This window comes from Gekko japonicus, unplaced genomic scaffold, assembly GCF_001447785.1.
Source record: "Gekko japonicus isolate JY-2015 unplaced genomic scaffold, Gekko_japonicus_V1.1 scaffold1958, whole genome shotgun sequence".
NCBI classification, from domain to species: domain Eukaryota; kingdom Metazoa; phylum Chordata; class Lepidosauria; order Squamata; family Gekkonidae; genus Gekko; species Gekko japonicus.
Window position 1 is genome coordinate 233,675 of NW_015165878.1, and position 20,649 is coordinate 254,323.

General features: G+C 48.9%; 1 protein-coding gene and 1 non-coding gene across 2 annotated transcripts in view; both read left to right on the top strand.

The window, feature by feature from the left end:
- CRISPLD2 (cysteine-rich secretory protein LCCL domain containing 2) overlaps positions 1-20,649 on the top strand; it is a gene marked incomplete at its 3' end in the record, with an annotated part of 75,697 nt that overhangs the window by 42,646 nt on the left and 12,402 nt on the right. The window contains exons 4-9 of the mRNA XM_015411281.1: positions 2,422-2,554; positions 5,157-5,272; positions 6,277-6,377; positions 10,484-10,627; positions 12,593-12,653; positions 17,270-17,336. Coding sequence (XP_015266767.1) covers positions 2,422-2,554; positions 5,157-5,272; positions 6,277-6,377; positions 10,484-10,627; positions 12,593-12,653; positions 17,270-17,336 — 622 coding nt within the window. The remainder of the gene's footprint in view (positions 1-2,421; positions 2,555-5,156; positions 5,273-6,276; positions 6,378-10,483; positions 10,628-12,592; positions 12,654-17,269; positions 17,337-20,649) is intronic.
- TRNAT-GGU lies at positions 8,713-8,784 on the top strand. The gene has a single exon. It is a non-coding gene; the product is annotated as a tRNA-Thr (tRNA).

Below are 20,649 nucleotides of genomic sequence, written 5' to 3' on the forward strand. Positions count from 1 at the left end.
AGAATAAATCAGACCTTCTGGGCTACGGACATAATCCGGCAACGCACGCAGGGAGGCATCATCTTCAGCAGTAAAAGCAGAAACATATTTCTGGACCCAGGCCCCCCCCCCCCCTAGGGAAAAGGGAAGGCGAAGTCTCATCAGAGCGAGGAATTGAGCGCGCTTGCGCGCGGGTGACAACAGCCCCCCCCAGGTGGGAGGGGGAGAAAACAGAGTCCATGATGACCTCACGCTGACTGTCATGCTGTGGGAGGCGTGAGAGCGCGTCTGCCAGGGAATTAGCCGTCCCAGGAAAATGACGAAGAGTGAATCGAAACTTAGCAAAGAAGTCCGCCCAACGAAGTTGTTTTGCGTTTAGAGAACGGGGGGATTTCAGCATTTCCAGATTTTTATGGTCAGTCCAGACTTCAAATGGCAGTTGAGCCCCCTCCAACCACTGCCTCCAAGTGGAGAGAGCCAGCCGGATAGCCGACGCCTCCTTCTCCCAAATCCCCCAGTTTCGTTCAGCGTCAGAAAATTTTTTAGACACAAATGCAAGGGGGTGTAAACGACCATCTTCCCCTTCTTGCAAAATAGCGGCCCCCATTGCCACATCCGAGGCATCAGTCTGGACAATGAATTTTTTAGTTTCATCAGGGCGCGCCAGCACGGGCTCAGACGTGAACATACGTTTAAGTTTCTCAAAAGCCTCCGCGCAAGCAGGGGACCATTTAAGTGGGGCGCCTGGTTTGGTAGCATCAAACCCCTTTCCCTTGGTTTTTAGCAAATCGGTTAGAGGAAGGGCAATTTGAGCGAAATTTTGGATGAAATTTCTGTAAAAATTGGCGAATCCGAGGAACATTTGCAATTGTTTGCGGGTTCTGGGGGGTTCCCAGTCAAGCACAGCCTGTATTTTAGCAGGGTCCATTTCCACCTTCCCCCCGGAGATGCGATAACCCAAAAAGTCAATGCATGTCTTGTGGAATTCACATTTCGACAGCTTTGCAAACAGGTTGTGTTCATAAAGCCGCGTAAGGACCTGGCGTACCAATTTAATATGCGACGGGAGGTCCTGAGAGTACAGTAACACGTCATCAAGGTAAAGGACCACTCCTTTGAACAAAAATTCATGTAGGACCTCATTGATTAAGTTCATGAAGACCCCCGGGGCCCCTTGAAGCCCGAAGGGCATAACGAGGTATTCAAACTGCCCCAAGGGGGTATTAAACGCAGTCTTACTTTCGTCCCCCTCCCTAATGCGCACTCGGAAATATGCATCCCGTAGGTCAAGTTTCGAGAAGATTTTGCCTTTGGTGGCCTCTGCTACCAAGTCCTTGATTAGCGGGAGGGGGTAGGCATTGGACAAAGAAACAGCGTTCAAACCCCTATAATCCGTGCACAATCTGAGCCCCCCGTCTTTCTTCTTTCGGAAGAGTACCGGCGCGGCGAAAGGGGAGGAAGCCGGGCGAATGAAACCGCGGGCCAAGTTTTTATCAATAAAATTCCGCAGTTCAACTTTCTCAGCCGGCCCCATCGCATAGATTTTACCTTTAGGCAATTTACAATCCGGCAAGAGTTCAATAGCACAGTCTGTAGAGCGATGGGGCCGGCTGAGAAAGTTGAACTGCGGAATTTTATTCTAACAATATGTTGGATCCCCAAGCATCGAGAATAAATCCACGTTTTCAAGAAAAGCAAAATTTATTTCAAAGCGTTGAAGACATACTCAAACACGTTCTTTGTTAGAACTGGGGATACACAGGCAGGTCAAGCATAATAAAGGAAATTCAAACAGATACACATCCAATGAATAATATTCCCGCTGGCGGGTTAATGAAACGGTTGCGCGCCCAGTCTATGGGAACCAGGCAGAATATAAGACAAAACACAGGTGCAGTTCTCATGAGATAAGCAATAGGCAAGCATTACAGCATCTTCTCCCCCACACAACCTCCAGTAGTTATCTTATGCATTCCAGCACAGGAGCAGGATGGTAGAAACAAGCCGGGTGCAGCAGGGTGAGGATATGTACACAGAGGTCACACAAAACACAATGGCAGCATGCTGACACTATGCGAGAAATATAAATATTTTTCCTGTTTTTTTTTCTTGTTCTGCTTGATTCACTTTGCAATATTTATTGCTGGGTTAATTTATTTTGATTTTGTTCATTGCGGGGGAAAGTAATTAACTATGTGTGAAAAACGTAAATGGCAGTAGATTTACAAGGGGGAGAAATGCTTAGGAAAGTAATACGCTTTTCGTTTTGAAATTTCGTCTGCCGGGAGGCTTGCTGTGGGGTGGGAAACTTCAGAATGAGGGCACCACCACAGAAAAGGTCCTGTCTCTGCACATCTGGAGGAAAAGATCTTCTGTAGAGGCCGTTACCTTTTGTGAAGGTAGCATTCCTGGTAGCATCAAAGTGTGCCTTTGGTTTCCTAGGTACCGATCTCCGGCTTTCCATGTCCAGTCTTGGTACGATGAAGTTAAGGACTATACATACCCATATGCTCATGAATGTAATCCGTGGTGCCCAGAGAAATGCACAGGACCGATGTGTACTCATTACACGCAGGTAAGGGACATCCAGTTGTGCTGGAACTTGTAGCCTCTTGTCCAAGTCTTGGTTGTGTTGGTAGATGCATACCTACACATGAAGCTGCTTCAGATTGATTCAGTCCCTTGGTCCATCAAGGCCAATATTGTCTACTCAGACTGGCAGCAGCTCTCTAGGGTCTCAGGCAGAGGTCTTCCACATCACCTACTGCCTGGCCCTTTTAACTGGAGATGCCGGGGATTGAACCGGGGACCTTCTGCATGCCAAACAGATGCTCTACCACTGTGCTACAGCCCCTCCCCTTAAAAAAAATAGTGATAACTGCTATGAATCTTTTACAAATGGTGTCATCTTCTATCACACTGGAGTCCATTTCAGAGTGAGCCTTCTTGGTCACAGCTCCCAGGTATGGAACCTATTTCTAAGCCTGGTCATAAAGTCCCATTTGTTTGTTCCAACCTTTGTGGTCTGAACTACATGTAAGAGCATTAATGAATTTCACAGTTCCCTAGTTTTGAATTTAAAAGTCTTGCTCCGCTCACACAAGGTAGAAAAGAGCAGGTAGAGAAAGAGGTACTTTTCTCCCTTTCTCACAATACAACAACTTGTGGGCACTGCATGAAATTGCTGAGCGGTCGGGTTAGAACGGTTAGAACGGATAAAAGGAAGTACTTCTTCACCCAAAGAGTGATTAACACTTGGAATTCACTGCCACAGGAAGTGGTGGCGGCTACAAGCATGGACGGCTTCAAAAGGGAATTAGATAAGCATATGGAGCAGAGGTCCATCAGTGGCTATTAGCCACAAGGTATAGATAGGGACTCTGGGGCAAGTGATGCTCTGTCATCTTGGTGCTTGGGGGGGGGTCAACAGTGGGAGGGCTTCTAATGTCCTGGCCCCAGTGGTGGACCTCCTGATGGCACTGGTATTTCTGGCCACTGTGTGATACAGAGTGTTGGACTGGATGGGCCTTTGGCCTGATCCAACATTGGCATCTCTTATGTTCTTATGTAGAAGCAAAACCAACACTGGGATTCTCCTTTTCTCCTCCTTTAGTGTTCCTGCGTGGAGAACTTCTGCATTAAATTGACATGAATTGTGAGGTTCTTTTTGCAACGGTCACAAATAATGTAGAAATGGGGGTAGAAATGGCAATGGAAGTGGGTGAAACAAAGGATTGCTATACCATCTGAACACAAAAATACAGGGAAAAAGGTCTACTTCATAGAATCATAGAGTTGGAAGGTACCTCCAGGGTCATCTAGTCCAAACCTAGGGTCATCTAGCCTGATCATGTCAGATCTCAGACACTAAGCAGGCTTAGCCCTGGTTAGTCCTTGGATGGGAGTCCACCAAGAAAGTCCAGAGTTGTTACACAGAGGCAGGCAATGGCCAACCACTTCTGAACCTCTCTTGCCTTGAAAACCCTACGGGGTCCCCATAAGCCAACTGCGACTTAACAACACTTTCCACCCCCCACCAACCCCACGTTGCCTGTCAATTACTGCTTGCTGACAGTGGGCAGGACGCCATGGATCTGTTCCACTAATGGTGACACTTTCCACTGGCACAAGGAGACTTCCATGGTTGGAAGAGCCTCTTGTGCTGGCGGAAGCCACCAAAAGAAAACACCATCTCCAGTAGAGCAGATGTGCAGGTTCTGTCTCAGGTTTGATTTGTGTGGATGATTTTACTTTTTCATTATGTCACACCGGGTGTCGTCCCCTGTTGCGGGAGGAGCTTCTGCCGTGACTGTGACGTTCCCTCAGGAGAAGCCAGAGCCTCAGACTTGAAGTGGGGAGGGAGTTGCGTCCCTCCCTTTCCACCACCCCTCGGGGTTGACAGCCGTCTCCGATCCTCGTGCTCTCTCTGTACCTAAGCCCGTCACCTCCGAAACCCTCCCTGGCTCTATTGGCTTCTCCCTTTTTATATCCCTCCACCCGGGGCAAGTCCTCCCCTTTTCTTCCCTGGATCCTGATAGGGTGGTTTCCCTGTCACTTCTCCCCCTATTGGAGGGAAGTCCTTCTGTCCCACCCCCCTGACTGGTCTGCCTGGGCGTCCCCGAGGGTGGGGCTGTTTCTGGGGAATCTCGGGGCTCCGCGTGCGCCCGGACGAGCGCATCGGCTCCTGGCTGTTAGGGTAAGCCCCGTCTCCCCCGGCCCTCCTTTACTCGCGCCCGCCCCCCTGTTTTCCAGGCTTCCCGGGAGAGCTCTCCTTCGCCTGAGCCTTTCCCCGGGGTGACGTCCATCTCTACCCCTTCGGAACTGCTCTCCGAGGGGTCTTCGCTCTCCGGGGCTTGTAGAGGCTTTGGCGCGGGTCATTCTAGTGACACATTATATTCTTGTAACTCGTGTCCACATGAAGCTGCCTTATGCCGCATCAGCCCATCAGTCCATTAAGCTCAGTATTGTTTATTCAGACTGGTAGCAGCCTTCCAAGGTCTCAGGTGGAGATCTTTCACATCACCTGCTGCTTAACTGGAGATGCCAAGGAATGCACTTTTGTTGAAAAGTAGCTATGAGATCTGCTAAATGGAGACCTAATACTCAATAGATGTTGTTCTGTATAAGAGAACTTGGGCCATTCTGGTGACCCTCTAATGCCCACGTTTCTTGCACAGATTGTTTGGGCCACCACCAATAAGGTCGGCTGTGCTGTGAACGTCTGCAAGAGGATGAATGTCTGGGGTGAGACCTGGGAGAACGCCGTCTACCTGGTCTGCAATTATTCTCCCAAGTAAGTTCAGCAAGGCCAAGATGGCAGGGTCTGAATTCTGTGCCTTCTCAAAAGCAATTGAACGGAGTTTGCAGTGGAACTTCCAGGATGCATCGGAACTCTGAGTACCAACTTCTTCAAGACAACGAGGCCTATGTTTGTAGCCTGAACCTATCAGGAGCTTGCTTGTTCATATTTGTTGATGATCCAATCAGCATACCATGAACAAGAATGTTCCTGATTGGCTCAGGGTAGACCTTGTCAGCGTCCTAACAAATGAGGATGAGATCCAAAGCTTCTGTTCCACCAGTGGTGGAGCTTTCCTCCCAGGCAAAGAGCCTTTCTCCTGTGGAATGTTCCTCTTGGCCTAGGTGATGACTCCACTTCTAATGGAACAGAACCTTTGGATCCAACCCAAAGATTGGTGCTGGGTGGTTTCTAGTCCCCGGGGCAAGTGAGGAAAACATGAGGAAAACACCGTGTGAAATTAAAATTCCCAGACATTTGCAAATAGTCCGGCATACACACCACAGCAAGTATTTTGGATATGTCAGAAGACTCTTGCAAACTTTCCAAACTGAAATTGACCATGTTGCTGAGAGAAGACCTTCCAGGTCTGGCTGGTTTCTCCAGCCACCTCGAATGATGTTATGAGGGAAAGCAGCAGAGAGTATCTTGGGTAAAGATTTGATCAGACATGCATGACAGGAATCCATGGCAAAACCTAGTCAGGAATATGTAAAAGAGCTAATGTTCTTAGCTTCCTCGGTTTGCCAAGTTATCGGTCGAGTTCCATAGGAAGGAGCCATCTTTTCCCCACGTTTGCAGGCATCAATCAAAACTCAACAACAGTGGCCATGCTCAGGTTCTCCACAGCTTCACGGTACTTAGAAGCCTCAGGAGGGTAAAGACTTGGACAGTCGGTCTAGAAAAATCTAGTGGCATTATTGTAGGGTGTATGTTGCATGCCAAATAGGCAAAGCTTGAAAGGGTGAAATAAGGAATATTTCTTGCACATCTTCCAGGGGGAACTGGATCGGAGAAGCGCCATACAAACATGGCAGACCTTGCTCTGAATGTCCGCCTAGCTACGGAGGAGGATGCCAGAATGACCTGTGCCACAAAGGTATTGATCCATTCGTTTCCTTGTGCGTTTTACAGAATTTATATCTCACCTTTCTGTCTTCATCAGGGCCCCCAAGGCAGATGGCAAATCAAAGCACGTATACTAATTTTTTAAAAGAAAAAAAGAATCACGCATATACATTTAGGGTTTATTTACTTTATTTATTTATATTTTCGATTTATATTCCGCCCTCCCCACATGGACGTTGAAGTTACCCAAGACTATCAGTCTAGGGTGCCCCAACGCCCAGCCCAATACGGCCTCGACCAGGGATGACAGGCTGTTGGCTGGCGCATTGGGCGGTTGGTACACTAGCCAGATAGCCAAACTCTCCCTGGCTTCCCACACAAAGCCAGCACACTCTGTGCCCATGAGTCTCAACGCCAGGAGCACCCCAAAGGAGTAAGCCTCCCGGATGAATAGAACCACTCCTCTCCCCCCCCCCGCCCCTTAGTCCGTGACTGGTGGAGGACCGAGAACCCAGGCGGAACCATTTGGGAGAGCGCTATGGTCTCCCCATCCCACACCCAAGTCTCAGTCATGCACGCCAACTTTGGGTTGGAAGATTCCTGGAGATTTGTGGGTGGGGCCTGGGGAGGGTGGAGTTAGGGGAGGGGATGTGATGTAATAGGGACTGCCTTCCAAAGCTGCAATTTTCTCCGGGGGAACTGATCTCTGTTGTCTGGAGTTATAACTCCAGGGAAACTCCAGCTCCCACCTGGAGGTTGACAACCCTACATTCCAGTAGTTCTATATTCTTCTTTTGGTAGGGGTTTGTGAAGAAGAAGAGTATGATTTGGGTCCTTTTATTAATTTATTTATTGCCCAATCCCTGCGGTTGGCATCTGTAACATCAAAAGTAAATATTGCTATGTGAGGAAACCAACCTGAGAAGTTTCCATGCGTTTCTTTTTTTATATATAATATATTTATTGGATTTTCCATTACAATATAATAACATCACTTAACAATCTCCAAAATTATAAAGTTAAACAACACATAAATCTCAAACACCTAAATTTGGTTTTTGATATTATACAATTCTATTACGCTTTTATCTTAAACTTTATCCTAATATGGCTAGCCTAGTTCCCATTAATTTCTATCTTCTTTATCTTCAGCCAGTTATATATTACTCCCCATTTTCCCCAGTATTTTTCTTCCGGTCTGTATTGTAGTTCTATATTTACTCTATCCATTTCCGCTACTTCCAGTATCTTATATTTTAATTCCTTTATAGAGGGCAAAATGTTCGTTTTCCACCTTTTTGCTCTCAAGATTCTTGCCGCGGTTAGTATATATATAATTATCTGCTTATGCTTTTTTATTGTGTCCGGAATCATATTTAAAAGATATATCTCTGGTAGTAGTGGTAATTTAATTTTTAAATTTTTTGTTAATATTGCTTGCAGTTTTTTCCAGAAACTCTGAACCTTGTCACATTTCCACCAAATATGCATGAATGTCCCTACATTCTTCCTACATCTACAAGTTTGGTGTCGTGGTTAAGTGTGCGGACTCTAATCTGGGAGAACTGGGTTTGATTCCCCACTCCTCCACTTGCACCTGCTGATGTGACCTTGGGTCAGTCACAAGCTCTGGCACAGCTGTCCTTGAAAAAGTTTGTGTCAGAGCTCTCTCAGCCCCACCCACCTCACAGGGTGCCTGTTGTGGGGAGGGGAAAGGAAAAGAGTTTGTAAGCCGCTCTGAGACTCTGAGTGAAGGGCGGGGTATAAATCCAATCTCTTCTTCTTCTTTTTATTAGTAGCTACTAATAAATGTAAAAGGAGCTGCGGTGGCTCAAGTGGTTAAGACACTGAACTGCAGGCTGTGGAAGGTCAGTAGTTCAGCAGTTCAAGACCCGGGTGCCGCAAGACAGGGTGAGCTCCTGTCTCTAGTTCCAGCTCCTGCCAACCCAGCAGTTCGAAAGCAAGAAATTGCAAGTAGATAAATAGGCACCACTTCGGTGGGAAGGTAACAGCGTTCCGTGCGCCTTGGTGTTTAGTCATGCCGGCCACATGACCACGGAAATGTCTTCAGACAGCGCTGGCTCTTTGGCTTTGAAATGGAGATGAGCACCGCAACCCTAGAGTCGGATTCGACTGGCTTTCGAGCAAGGGAACCTTTACCTTTACCTTTACTAATAAATGTAGTTCCCATGCATTTCAACAGGAAATGCGCTGATGTGTATAACTCCTCCCTGCAGCCAACAGAGAGGGAATTATCCAGGACTGGGCTCCTCATTCCAGAAATGGCCTTGGGTGTTTTCTCGCCTATGGCAGCTGATGACGGGGTTCAGAGGCAGAGATGTGCTGGGACACTGAGACCCGTATGAGGGGCCGTGGCTCAGTGGCAGAGCATCTGCTTGGTACGCAGAAGGTCCCAGGTTCAATCCCTGGCATCTCCAGTTAAAAGGATCGGGTGGGAGGTGACGTGAAAGGCCTCTCTGCTTGAGACCCTGGAGAGCCACTGCCGGTCTGAGTGGGCAATACTGACCTTATGGACAAAAAGGTCTGATTCAGTATAGGGCAGATTCATGTCTGTCCGTGAGTGATCCCACGGGGGACAGAACAGGAAATGAAGTGTGGGGTGGCTGGTTTTCACGGCAGCCACATATGTAATACCACATGTAGTTTTCGCTAAACTGGAACTAATAGAGACTGGCAAATGTCCCATATGCTGAGTGAGTGGGAGCTATCTCACAGTTTTTTTAGCCTCCGGCTCACACATTTTTGCCTTAGCTCAGGAAGGATGTGGCTCCGGAGCAAACGAATTGATGCAGCAGCCAAATCGCTCGCTCACAACTTCAATGCACGTAGCAAACAAAGTAGAATCTTCGCTCACAAGACTCCACAGCTTAGAGAGAGCATTGGACATGATGCTTAAAAAGATGACCTCTGAGATGTGACACCCCCCCTAAATTGGAAGGGGGGGGGAATGATGTTATGGGCAAGATTCCTCTTAGGAAAGAGGCAGAGCTATTCAGAACTACTTGCCATGAGAGACAGATGGAAGCTGTCTTATACTGAATCAGACCACTGGTCCTTCAAAATCACTACTGTCCACTCAGACTAGGAGAGGTCTTTCACATCACCTACTACCACATCCTTTCAACTAGAGATGCCAGTAATTGAACATGGGAGCCAGTTTGGTGTCGTGGTTAAGTGCATGGACTTTAATCTGGGAGAACCAGATTTTACTCCCCCATTCCTCCACTTGCACCTGCTGGATGACCTTGGGCATAGTTCTGGCACAGCTGTTCTTGAAAAAGAGCAGTTTCAGAGCTCTCTCAGCCCCACCTACCTCACAGGGTGTCTATTGTGGGGAGGAAACCCACTCTGAGACTCCTTTGGGTAGGGAAGGGCGGAGTATAAATCCAATCTCCTTCTCTTCTTCTTCTTCTTCTTCTTCTTCTTCTTCTTCTTCTTCTTCTTCTTCTTCTTCTTCTTCTTCTTCTTCTTCTTCTTCTTCTTGAAAGAGCAGTTTCTGTCAGAGCTCTCTCAGCCCCACCTACCTCACAGGGTGTCTGTTGTGGGGAGGGGGAGGGAAAGGAGTTTGTAAGCCGCTCTGAGACTCCTTTGGGTACTGAAAGGCGGGGTATAAATCCAATCTCCCTCCTCCTCCTCCTCCTCCTCCTCTTCTTCTTCTTGAAAAAGCAGTTTCTGTCAGAGCTCTCTCAGCCTCACCTAACTCACTGGGTGTCTGTGGTGGGGAGGGGAAGGGAAAGGAGTTTGTAAGCCGCTCTGAGACTCCTTTGGGTAGTGAAGGGCGGGGTATAAATCCAGTCTCTTCCTCTTCTTCTTTTATATGCCAAGCAGATGCTCTACCGCTGAGCCACGGCCCCTCCCAGATTAGACAGACCTCTGGATGAATCCCTGCGGTATTTTGATGTCCGGTTCTTGTTTCCTGGGGCTGGCCCAAGCCAGGAATGGCCTACTTCCCTCCCTATTTACTTTATATCTCAAACTTTCAACTAGACATGGATTTCTGTGTAATGGAACCACATCTTTAATTTGCTGAAATCAATTACACACCCACTCTCCAGCCCAGTCGCCTGCTCTCTGCATCCTTGACCTTAAATATTGCCTTGTTTCTCTTTTGCAAAGACGACCGTTATGTACAAAAGCCGGAGGTGGAGGAGACCAACGAGGTGGAGCTGTCCCAAGTGACGGAGGACAAACACGTGTGGGTGCAGGAGAAGGTGACCAAACCTGCCAAGGAGGGGAAACCATCTGCCACAACCTACATGAGTAAGAGAGCATCTCTGTCTCCCGAGATCTGGGATGGTTTGGGTTTTCCTCTGCAAAGAGATCGTTGAATAGCGGCCTACATACCTTTTGGCACTGCTCAAGGCACTATGGTCAAGCAGCTGGTACTATTGAAAGACTCTCGGGCGGTGTGGATGGAAGCCATGTGTGTGGCGTGGGTCTTGAGGCCGATGCATCAAAAGGACAACTGGCACCAGACCTGGATCTTCTTGGCGTCCATATTTAAAGAAGGGCACAGGTTTCTACCATTTAATGGCTGTGGAAAAAAACACCTTGGCTCAAGTGTATGTGCTGTTATATTTAGCACATGGAAGATCCCAGGTTCAGTTCTGGGCATCTCCAGCTACAGGGTTTTAGCTCATGGGTATAGTGTAGACCTGCGGTGGCTCAAGTGGTTAAGACGCTGAACTGCAGGCTGTGGAAGGTCAGTAGTTCAGCAGTTCGAGACCCGGGTGCCGCAAGACAGAGTGAGCTCCCGTCTCTAGTTCCAGCTCCTGCCAACCTAGCAGTTCGAAAGCAAGAAATTGCAAGTAGATAAGTAGGTACCACTTTGGTGGGAAGGTAACAGCGTTCCGTGCGCCTTGGTGTTTAGTCACGCCGGCCACATGACCACGGAAACGTCTTCGGACAGCGCTGGCTCTTCGGCTTTGAAATGGAGATGAGCACCGCAACCCTAGAGTCGGACTCGACTGGCTTTCGAGCAAGGGAACCTTTACCTTTACTATAGTGTAGGAGGAGCCAGTAAGGTGTGGTGGTTAGAGTTTCGGGCCAGGAGCAGAGAGACCTGGGTTCAAATTCTCACTTGGTTGTGAAGCTCACTGGGTGACTGGGGGTGAGTCAGATGCTGTCCGCCTAGCTGGGTGGTTCTGAAGGAAGAGTGAAAGAGGACCACTCCCTTTGCGCCCTGTGCCCCTTGGCAAAAAGGAAGGATGTACACGAGACGGGGAAGCATCAGGAAATTGCTTTAGTGAAGACCTTGGAGATGTCCTGCTGCAGCTGCTTTGCATGTAGAAAGCCTCTTTACTTCTCAAGGATCCCAGAGAACGAGTTATGAGAGAGATCTTTCTCTGCCTGAGACACAATGTTGGGCTTACCATCTTCCCAGGGGCAGCAGGCCCCACTGCGCCTCTTAGCTCCAGACGGAGCAAGGGGCTTGGGGTGGGGAGGAAAGTTGCACAAGAATGCACAATGGTGTGATGTCAGTTCCGTTTTGTACCCAGAAGTAACGTCTCAGCGCTTTAGGAATCTGTCTGTCTCTATGGTAAAAAAAAACCCATAAAGAGGGATGAATTCCTAGAATGTTATGACATCACTTCTGGGGGGAAACTGCTCCCTGTTCCCAAAAGGGTCCTGCTGGTTGACAGCACTCTGCCAGCAACCCTAAGCAATACTGAGCTAGATGGGGCCAGTGGTCTGACCGCCCAGGCTAGCCAGATCCCGTCAGATCTCAGAAGCTAAGCAGGGTCGGCCCTAGATAGGATTTGGAAGGGCGACCTCCAAGGAATACCAGGGGTGTGACGCAGAGGCAGGCAATCGCAAGCCACCTCGGAAATGTCTCTTGCCTTAAAAACAACTCTAGCTCGCCACCTAGTGGTGCATAACGCTAAAAGAGCTAGAACTTCTAGCTGCCAGACAATCTTAGGCTCTCCTGGCTATACTACACACACAGCCATACGATAATTAATTAATTAGTGGTCTGACTAGATAGAAGACTGCTTCCTGTGTTTGTAGTGAGAGAGCCCATGCTTCCTATGCAAAGGTGCCAGTCTTTCTTCCTGGGATCACCCAGTCAAGGACCTTCAGTTAACTGGTGTTAGGGAAGACCTTTGCTCAGAGATCGTGGAATGCTACTGGTAAGCCATACCGAGTGAGGTGAACTCGGTGTCTGATTGGGTGCAGCATCTTACGTTCCTCGGCTCATACGTGCATATCCTCCTTGTTTTCCAGCACAAGCCATCAAGTGTGAGACCAAAATGAGAGACAGATGCAAAGGATCCACCTGTAACAGGTAGCCGGGCTCCTCCCCTTTCTGAAGTTATTCCTATTTCACTCTGGGTTGCCAGCTCCAGATAGAGGAATTCATAGAGATTTGGGGGTGGACCCTAGGAAGGGCGTGGTTTGGGGAGGGGAGGGGCCTCAGCAGGGTATAATGCCACAGAGTCCACCCTCCAAAGCAGCCATTGTCTCCAAAGGAACTGATCTCTGTCAACTGTAATTGTAATTCCAGGAGATCTCCAGGCCCCACCTGGAGGATTGGCTACCTAAATTTTACTGGTCAAACAGGCCTTGGCCTTTGGTTTGGTGTAGTGGTTAAGTGCGCGGACTCTAATCTGGGAGAACCGGGTTTGATTCCCCACTCCTCCACTTGCACCTGGCTGGATGACCTTGGGCAAGTCATAGTTCTGTCAGAGCTGTTCTCGAAAAAGGGCAGTTTCTGTCAGAGCTCTCTCAGCCCCGCCTACCTCACAGGGTGTGTCTGTTGTGGGGAGGGGAAGGGAAAAGAGATTGGAAGCCGCTCTGAGACTCCCTTAGGTAGTGAAGGGTGGGGTATAAATCCAATCTCTTCTTCTTCTTCTACGTCACTTGAGAGCCAGTTTGGTATAGTGGTTAAGTGCGTGGCTCTAATCTGGATGAACTGGGTTTGATTCCCCACTCCTCCACTTTCACTTGGCTGGAGGACCTTGGGAAAGCCATAGTTCTGGCACAGCTGTTCTTGAAAAAGAGCAGTTTCTCTCAGAGCTCTCTCAGCCCCACCTACCTCACAGGGTAAGGAGTTTGTAAGCCGCTCTGAGACACCTTTGGGTAGTGAAGGGCGGGGTATAAATCCAATCTCCTCCTCCTCCTCCTCAAGGTCTAAGTTTAAACCCCATCTCCTCCTCCTCCTCCTCCTCCAAATAATTAAAGACATTTTCACACTCAAGAGATCTGTTCTGTTAGTCACGACAAGAGTCCTACGGGCTGCGCAGAATTCCTTTTTCTGTGAAGTAAGCCTTTAAGGGTATTTGGCGTGCAAATGATGTAGCCAGATTTGGCAGTGAGGGGGGGCGGCACTCGTTACTTCATGCTCACAACAAGTGCTCGGAGTGAATGCTCAGTTCTCGACGTGCTCGACGCTGTTTTGCCACCGTCAGCACCGATCTTTCAGCACTTCTCTCCTGCGGTGTTTACTTTTCTCAGCTGGACCGTCATTAGAAAACTTGCCTCCGCCCAGCCTGGTTTAAGACCAGCCTGCAATGGTTTTTCGTTGAAGTACAGTACAGTTTATCACTTTGTGGGGAGGAAAAGAAACAACTCTGTCCCAAACCAAACATTGGTCGGGGTGTTTGCAAATGTAGGGTTGGAGGCATTTCTCTCTCTCTCTCTGCGTCAATGTGTGCTTTTTTGCCTTTTACAAATGTAGTAGTTGAAATGAGGTTAGCAAGTCCACCATCCATAACAAAAGTTGTAAAATTCCCCTCTCCCATGATTTCATGATCTAACTTGGTGGTTTTCCAAGTTTCTTGGTGGTTCCCCCCCCCCCCCCCCCCCCCGTCACTCTGTTACTGAACTCTACAATATTGCAAAGGACGTGGAGGCGGATTTAAAGGTTCACATTGTTAAGTCGCTCACTTAACAAAGTAGTCGGAGAGTGATTCAGCAAAGATTCAGCTTTATTCAGCAACTCAAACACAACTCAAACACAACTCCAACACGGATCAACATCTGATAGCCAGAACAGCTTCTACATTGCAGCTGTCCTGCTTTTAAACTCTCCTGGCTAATATAGCCACGCCTACTGTACAATTACCAACCAATATGGTTGTATGCATAAGAACCAATCACGGACATTCCCGCTCAGGGAGCTTGCTGACAAGTGATTGGTTAGGTGCTTCCTGGGCTAGCAATGTGATTGGATGTATTTGGATCCTAGCCCAGGACGAAGCTTAACAGAGCATTTCAATTAGATGTTTTCATCACACATTATGCATTCAATGGCAGCTTACTGAATACATTACACACATCAATGCTCTCTCTAAGCTGTGGAGTCTTGTGAGCAAAAATCCTACTTTGTGAGCAACTGGCATGAAAGTTGTGAGCGAGCGATTTGGCTCCTGCATAAATTAATTTGGTGTGGGGCCGTCCTTCCTGAGCTGAGACAAAAAATGTGTGAGCCGGAGGCTAAAAAACTGTGAGGTAGCTCACACTCACTCAGAGGGAACACTGGTTCACACCAGGGTTGCCAGCTCGGGGTTGGAAAATACCTGGAGATTTTGAGGGTGGAGCCTGAAGAGGTCAAAGTTCGGGGAGGGGAGGGACTTCCATGGAGTCTAACTCCATAGAGTCCGTTTTCCAGAGCGGCCATTTTTCTCCAGGTGAACTGATCTCTGTTGCCTGGAGATCATTTTTAATAGTGGGAGATCTCCAGCCGGCACCTGGAGCCATTTTTCTCCAGGTGAACTGATCTCTGTTGCCTGGAGATCATTTTTAATAGTGGGAGATTTCCAGCCGGCACCTGGAGCCTGGCAACCCTAGTTCACACCTGGGCTTATGTTAAACCTGGCACCAGAATGGCAAAGCACAGTCCCTGTGGGGCTTTGCGCTCACATATTCATGTGGCTGCTGTGTGTGGATTTTGTTGTTGTTGTTGTTCAGTCGCACAGTCGAGTCCGACTCTTCACGACCCCATGGACCAGCTCCCGCCAGGCCCTCCTGTCTTCCGCCAACCTCTGAAGTTGACTCAATTTCATGTTCGTTGCATCTATGACACTGTCTCACCATCTCATCCTTTGCCGTCCCCTTATTCTTTGACCTTCAATCTTTCCCAGCATCAGGGTCTTCTCCAGTGAGGGCTCCCTTCTCATTTGGTGGCCAAAGTATTTGAGCTTCAGTTTCATTATCTGGCCTTCCAGGGAACAGTCAGGGTTGGTTTCTTTTAGGATTGACTGATTTGATCTCCTTGCAGTCCAAGGGACTCTCAAGAGTCTTCTCCAACCACCATAGTTCAAAAGAATCTATTCTTCGGCACTTCGCCTTCCTTATGGTCCAACTCTCGCAGCCATACATGACTACTGGGAATACCATTGTGGATAGCAGTCCATTTTAAACGAGACACCCCATGTGTGTATGAAGTAGAAGGAAAAGAGAAGAGATTGGATTTATACCCTGCCCTTCACTACCTGAGGGCATCTCAGAGCACCTTACGATCCCCTTTCCCTTCCCCTCCCCACAACAGACACCCTGTGAGGTAGGTGGAGCTGAGAGAGCTCTGAGAGAACTGCCCTTGAGAGAACAACTCTGAAAAAAACTTGTAACTGACCCAAGGCCACACCAGCAGCTGCATGTGGAGGAAGAATGGGGGAATCAAACCCGGTTCTCCCGGATTAGAGCCCGTGCTCCTAACCACTACACCAAACAACAGGAGTGTGCTTTTGCCTTGCCAGGATCGCATTTAAACCAGTCCTTGGTTATCAAAGGGTTACCGTTGGGGTTCCCAAAATGGTGTCCTGGTTGTCATGGCACCCACTGACACCTGGGTGGGGCCAAGTGCGGCTTTTGCCCAGGAAGACTTCTGATTGGGCGTCTGATTTTAAAAAATGTTGCTTTGGCAGCAGCTGCCACTACAGCACAAAGATCTTCCTTAGATAAGCTGCGGCAGCCCTTTTGTGGCTGGCTCCGCCTTTTGTGCCTGGCTCCGCCCACTGAGGTCCCTCCCCCCTCCTGTGGCAGCCATTTTCGTGGCGGCGGCCACTGCACTTAGTCAAAATCCCAAAGGATCAAAAACCCCAGGATCAAAAAGGTTGGGGAGCTGCTGGGTTACAGAACAGGCAGGCTTCCGATCTTCCCGCCTGAGGCCAAAGGCAAGTCTCAGGTCTGCGAAAGGCTGAACATCATGACTTAACATAACATAAGAACATAAGAGACACCAATGTTGGATCAGGCCAAAGGTCCATCCAGTCCAACACTCTGTGTCACACAGTGGCCAAAAACACTAGGTGCCATCAGGAGGTCCACCAGTGGGGCCAGGACACTAGAAGCCCTCCCACTGTTGACCCCCCCTAGCACCAAGAAGACAGAGCATCACTTGCCCCAGAGCCCCTATCTATACCTTGTGGCTAATAGCCACTGCTGGACCTCTGCTCCATATGCTTATCTAATTCCCTTTTGAAGCCGTCCATGCTTGTAGCCGCCGCCACTTCCTGTGGCAGTGAATTCCAAGTGTTAATCACTCTTTGGGTGAAGAAGGACTTCCTTTTATCCGTTCTAACCCGACCGCTCAGCAATTTCATGGAGTGCCCACTTGAGTTCTTGTATTGTGAGAAAGGGGGGAAAGTACCTCTTTCTCTACCTGCTCTATCCCATGCATAATCTTATAAACCTCAATCACGTCACCCCTCAGTCGTCGTTTCTCCAAGCTAAAGAGCCCCAAGCGCTTTAACCTTTCCTCATAGGGAAAGTGTTCCAACCCTTTTATCATTCGAGTTGCCCTTTTCTGCACTTTTCCCAAAGCTATAATAGCCTTTCTAAGGTGTGGTGACCAGAACTGCACACAGTATTCCAAATGAGGTCGCACCATTGATTTATAGAGGGGCATTATGATATTGGCTGATCTGTTTTCAATACTTGAACACCTGTTTCTTTTGCCAGATACCTGTGTCCGGCGGGCTGCTTGAACAACAAGGCGAAAGTGTTCGGGACGTCCTTCTATGAGACTGTGAGTAGACACAGCCGAGGTTTCGGCGAGAAAATCAAATTGTTTGCAGGGGCCAGGAGGTCCCTTGAGGCTTTGCTTTTGTGGCTGTGATTAATGACATCCTGCTCGAAAACATGCTCTTGAATTTGTTGGGTTTAATTGAGTTTAATAGGGGGCCTCTCTGGGGTACGGTCATCAGATCATAGTTCTATCACTAAACTAGGCTTTTCTGGGTAATTAGGAACAGGCTTGCCAAGTTTGAGTTGGGAAATTCCTGGAGATTTTAGGGGTGCAGGCTGGGGGCCAGTGTTCCATCTAAGCTGAGTTAGTGTGAGCTAGGTCACAGTTTTTTTAGCCTCCAGCTCATACCTTCTTTGTCTTCGCTCAGGAAGGATGGGGCTCCAGAGCAAACTTATTTGTGCAGTAGCCAAATCGCTCGCTCACGACTTTAATGCCAGTAGCTTCCAAAGTAGAATTTTTGCTCACAAGACTCCACAGCTTAGAGGGAACATTGCTGGGGGCCATAGGGTTTGGGAAGGGGAGGGGCCTTGGCGGGCTATAGTGCCACAGAGCCCACCTCCCAAGGCAGCCATTTCTGCAGGGGAACTGATCTCCGTGGTCTGGAGATCAGTTGGAATTCTGGGAGGTCTCTAGGTATCACCTGGAGGTTGGTAACCATATTTGGGGATGAAACTCCCGGAAACTTCCTATGCGATTAATCTGTATCTGAATCAGCCAGGGTCAGGGGGTCTTCCGAGGCCCTTTGTCACACCAAGGAACATAACCTAGATGCCAGCCTCCAGGCGGGGGCTGGAGATCTCCTGGAATTGCCGCTGATCGCCAGAATACAGAGATCAGTTCCCTCGGAGAAAGTGGCTGTTCTGGAGGGTGGGCTTTATGGCATTCCACCCCACCGAGGCCCCTCCCCCTCCAAGCCCTGTCTTCCACAGGCTCCACCCCCAAATCTCCAGGCATTTCCCAATGCAGGGTTGGCAACCGTGTACCACCTTCAGGTCTTCTGCACGCCCGTTCTGCTCTTTATTCTGCTGTCATCCCTCGCCATTTGGGTGAGGTCCATAATGCATCCTTCTCATCCACTTCCCGCCCAGTGTTCCCTCTAAGCTGAGTTAGGGTGAGCTGGCTCACAGTTTTTTTAGCCTCCAGCTCACACCTTTTTATCTTAGCTCAGGAAGGGAGGGCTCCAGAGCAAGCTAACTTATGCAGTCGCCAAATGGCTCGCTCACCGCTTTAATGCCCGTCGCTCGCAAAGTAGAATTTTTACTCACGAGACTCCACAGCTTACTTGTGAATTTAAGATCCAACCCAGCTAACCATTTCAGCCATAGTACATCTGGTGTACTGTGGTGGCTCAAGAGGTTAAGACGCTGAACTGCAGGCTGTGGAAGGTCAGTAGTTCAGCAGTTCGAGACCCAGGGTGCCGCATGATGGAGTGAGCTCCCGTCTCTAGTTCCAGCTCCTGCCAACCTAGCAGTTCGAAAGCAAGAAATTGCAAGTAGATAAGTAGGTACCACTTCTGTGGGAAGGGAACAGCGTTCCGTGCGCCTTGGTGTTTAGTCATGCCGGCCACATGACCACGGAAACGTCTTCGGACAGCGCTGGCTCGTCGGCTTGGAAACGGAGATGAGCACCGCAACCCTAGAGTCGGATTCGACTGGCTTTCGAGCAAGGGAACCTTTACCTTTACACCTGGAATATACTGGGATGCAAAGGAAAAGAGAGGTACCACCACTGCTCCCTCTAAGCTTAAAGAGAGCATTGTTCCCACCCCTCATTGGATAAAAGACTGCACGCCACACAGGGGCAGATTTCCCCAAACCTTTGTGAGAGCCCCCAATCCGGAGAGTTTGAGCACTGTGCTTGGCACCTTCTGATGCTTCTCTGAACAGTTCAACCCTGAAGAAATGTGCATGGACACAAAAGCTTATAATTGAAGGGCTTTTTAGGGGGGGGGGAGGTGCCAAAACTCTCAAGAGAGAAATGAAGTTTTCAATCTGTATACTGAAAACCCACGAACTTTTAAACATTTTAAAAAGAATTTTGTCAGAGAGTTTCAGGAACTCCACTCCGCTGCGTTCCCCCAGAAAAAAAACAACCCTAACTTTGTTGGTCTTAAAGGTGCCACTAGACTCAAACTTTGGCTGATTTCGCACTAGAGCTGCCTCGATGTTGCGCCGCCATTTGCCACGATACTATTGGTCAATTTCACACCCAAAGCTGCGGGGCTGCATTTTGACTCGTGGCTTCGCCCGATTTCCCCCGCAGGTTTGTAATCCTGTTTTTTGAGGATCACGAAACTGCGGAGGGAATCGGGCGAAGCCGAGGGTCAAATGCAGCCCCGCGGCTTCGGTGTGAAATTGACCGATAGTATTGGGGCAAACGGCGGCGCAACATCGAGGCAGCTCTAGTGCGAAATCAGCCTTTGTTTGGCTGCTTCAGACCAACAGAGCGACTCACCGGGATCTTACTTTGACTTGGTGGGACAAGTGGTCCCACCAGAGTCCAGCCCACCTTCACCCATTTGCAGCCAGCATCCACCCTGGCTACACCCCTGATTGCTTACTCCAAAATCCGCTCCTGGCCAAATTTAGGGCTGCCAGTCTCCAGGTGGGGCCTGGAGATCTCCCGCTTTTACAACTGGTCTCCAGCTGACAGAGATCAGCTCCCCTGGAGAAAATGGCTGCTTTGAAGGGTGGACTCTATGGCCTTGGACCATGCTGAGGCCCCTCCCCAAACCCCGCCCTCTCCTGGCTCCACCCCCAAAGTCTCCAGGTATTTAACAACCCAGACCTGGTAACCCTGGCCAAATTCCAGGCTCACTGTCTAGGAACATTGTTATGTATTGGGTTACTTGTATTACTTGCAAAGCGTGAGCTTAGGTCACAAGCTCCATAGACTGTGTCAGCATCTGAAACGTCGCAATTGGATTGGTCACTGTTGCGAACAGACCAATCCGGATAGACTCTGACTTTCAGAGGGAACAATTCCCATTGGACCCAAGCTCTCATCGTTCATTGGACCTTATTGTTCCAGGAGGTGTGGTTTCCCTGGTTCAAACTGTATATAGTGGGGTCGTTCTGTGTGTTGTCTGTCTGTGTTCTGAGCTAAGAACATAAGAACATAAGAGATGCCAATGTTGGATCAGGCCAAAGGCCCATCCAGTCCAACACTCTGTGTCACACAGTGGCCAGAAATACCAGGTGCCATCAGGAGGTCCACCAGTGGGGCCAGGACATTAGAAGCCCTCCCACTGTTGACCCCGCCCCCCAAGCACCAAGATGACAGAGCATCACTTGCCCCAGAGTCCCTATCTATA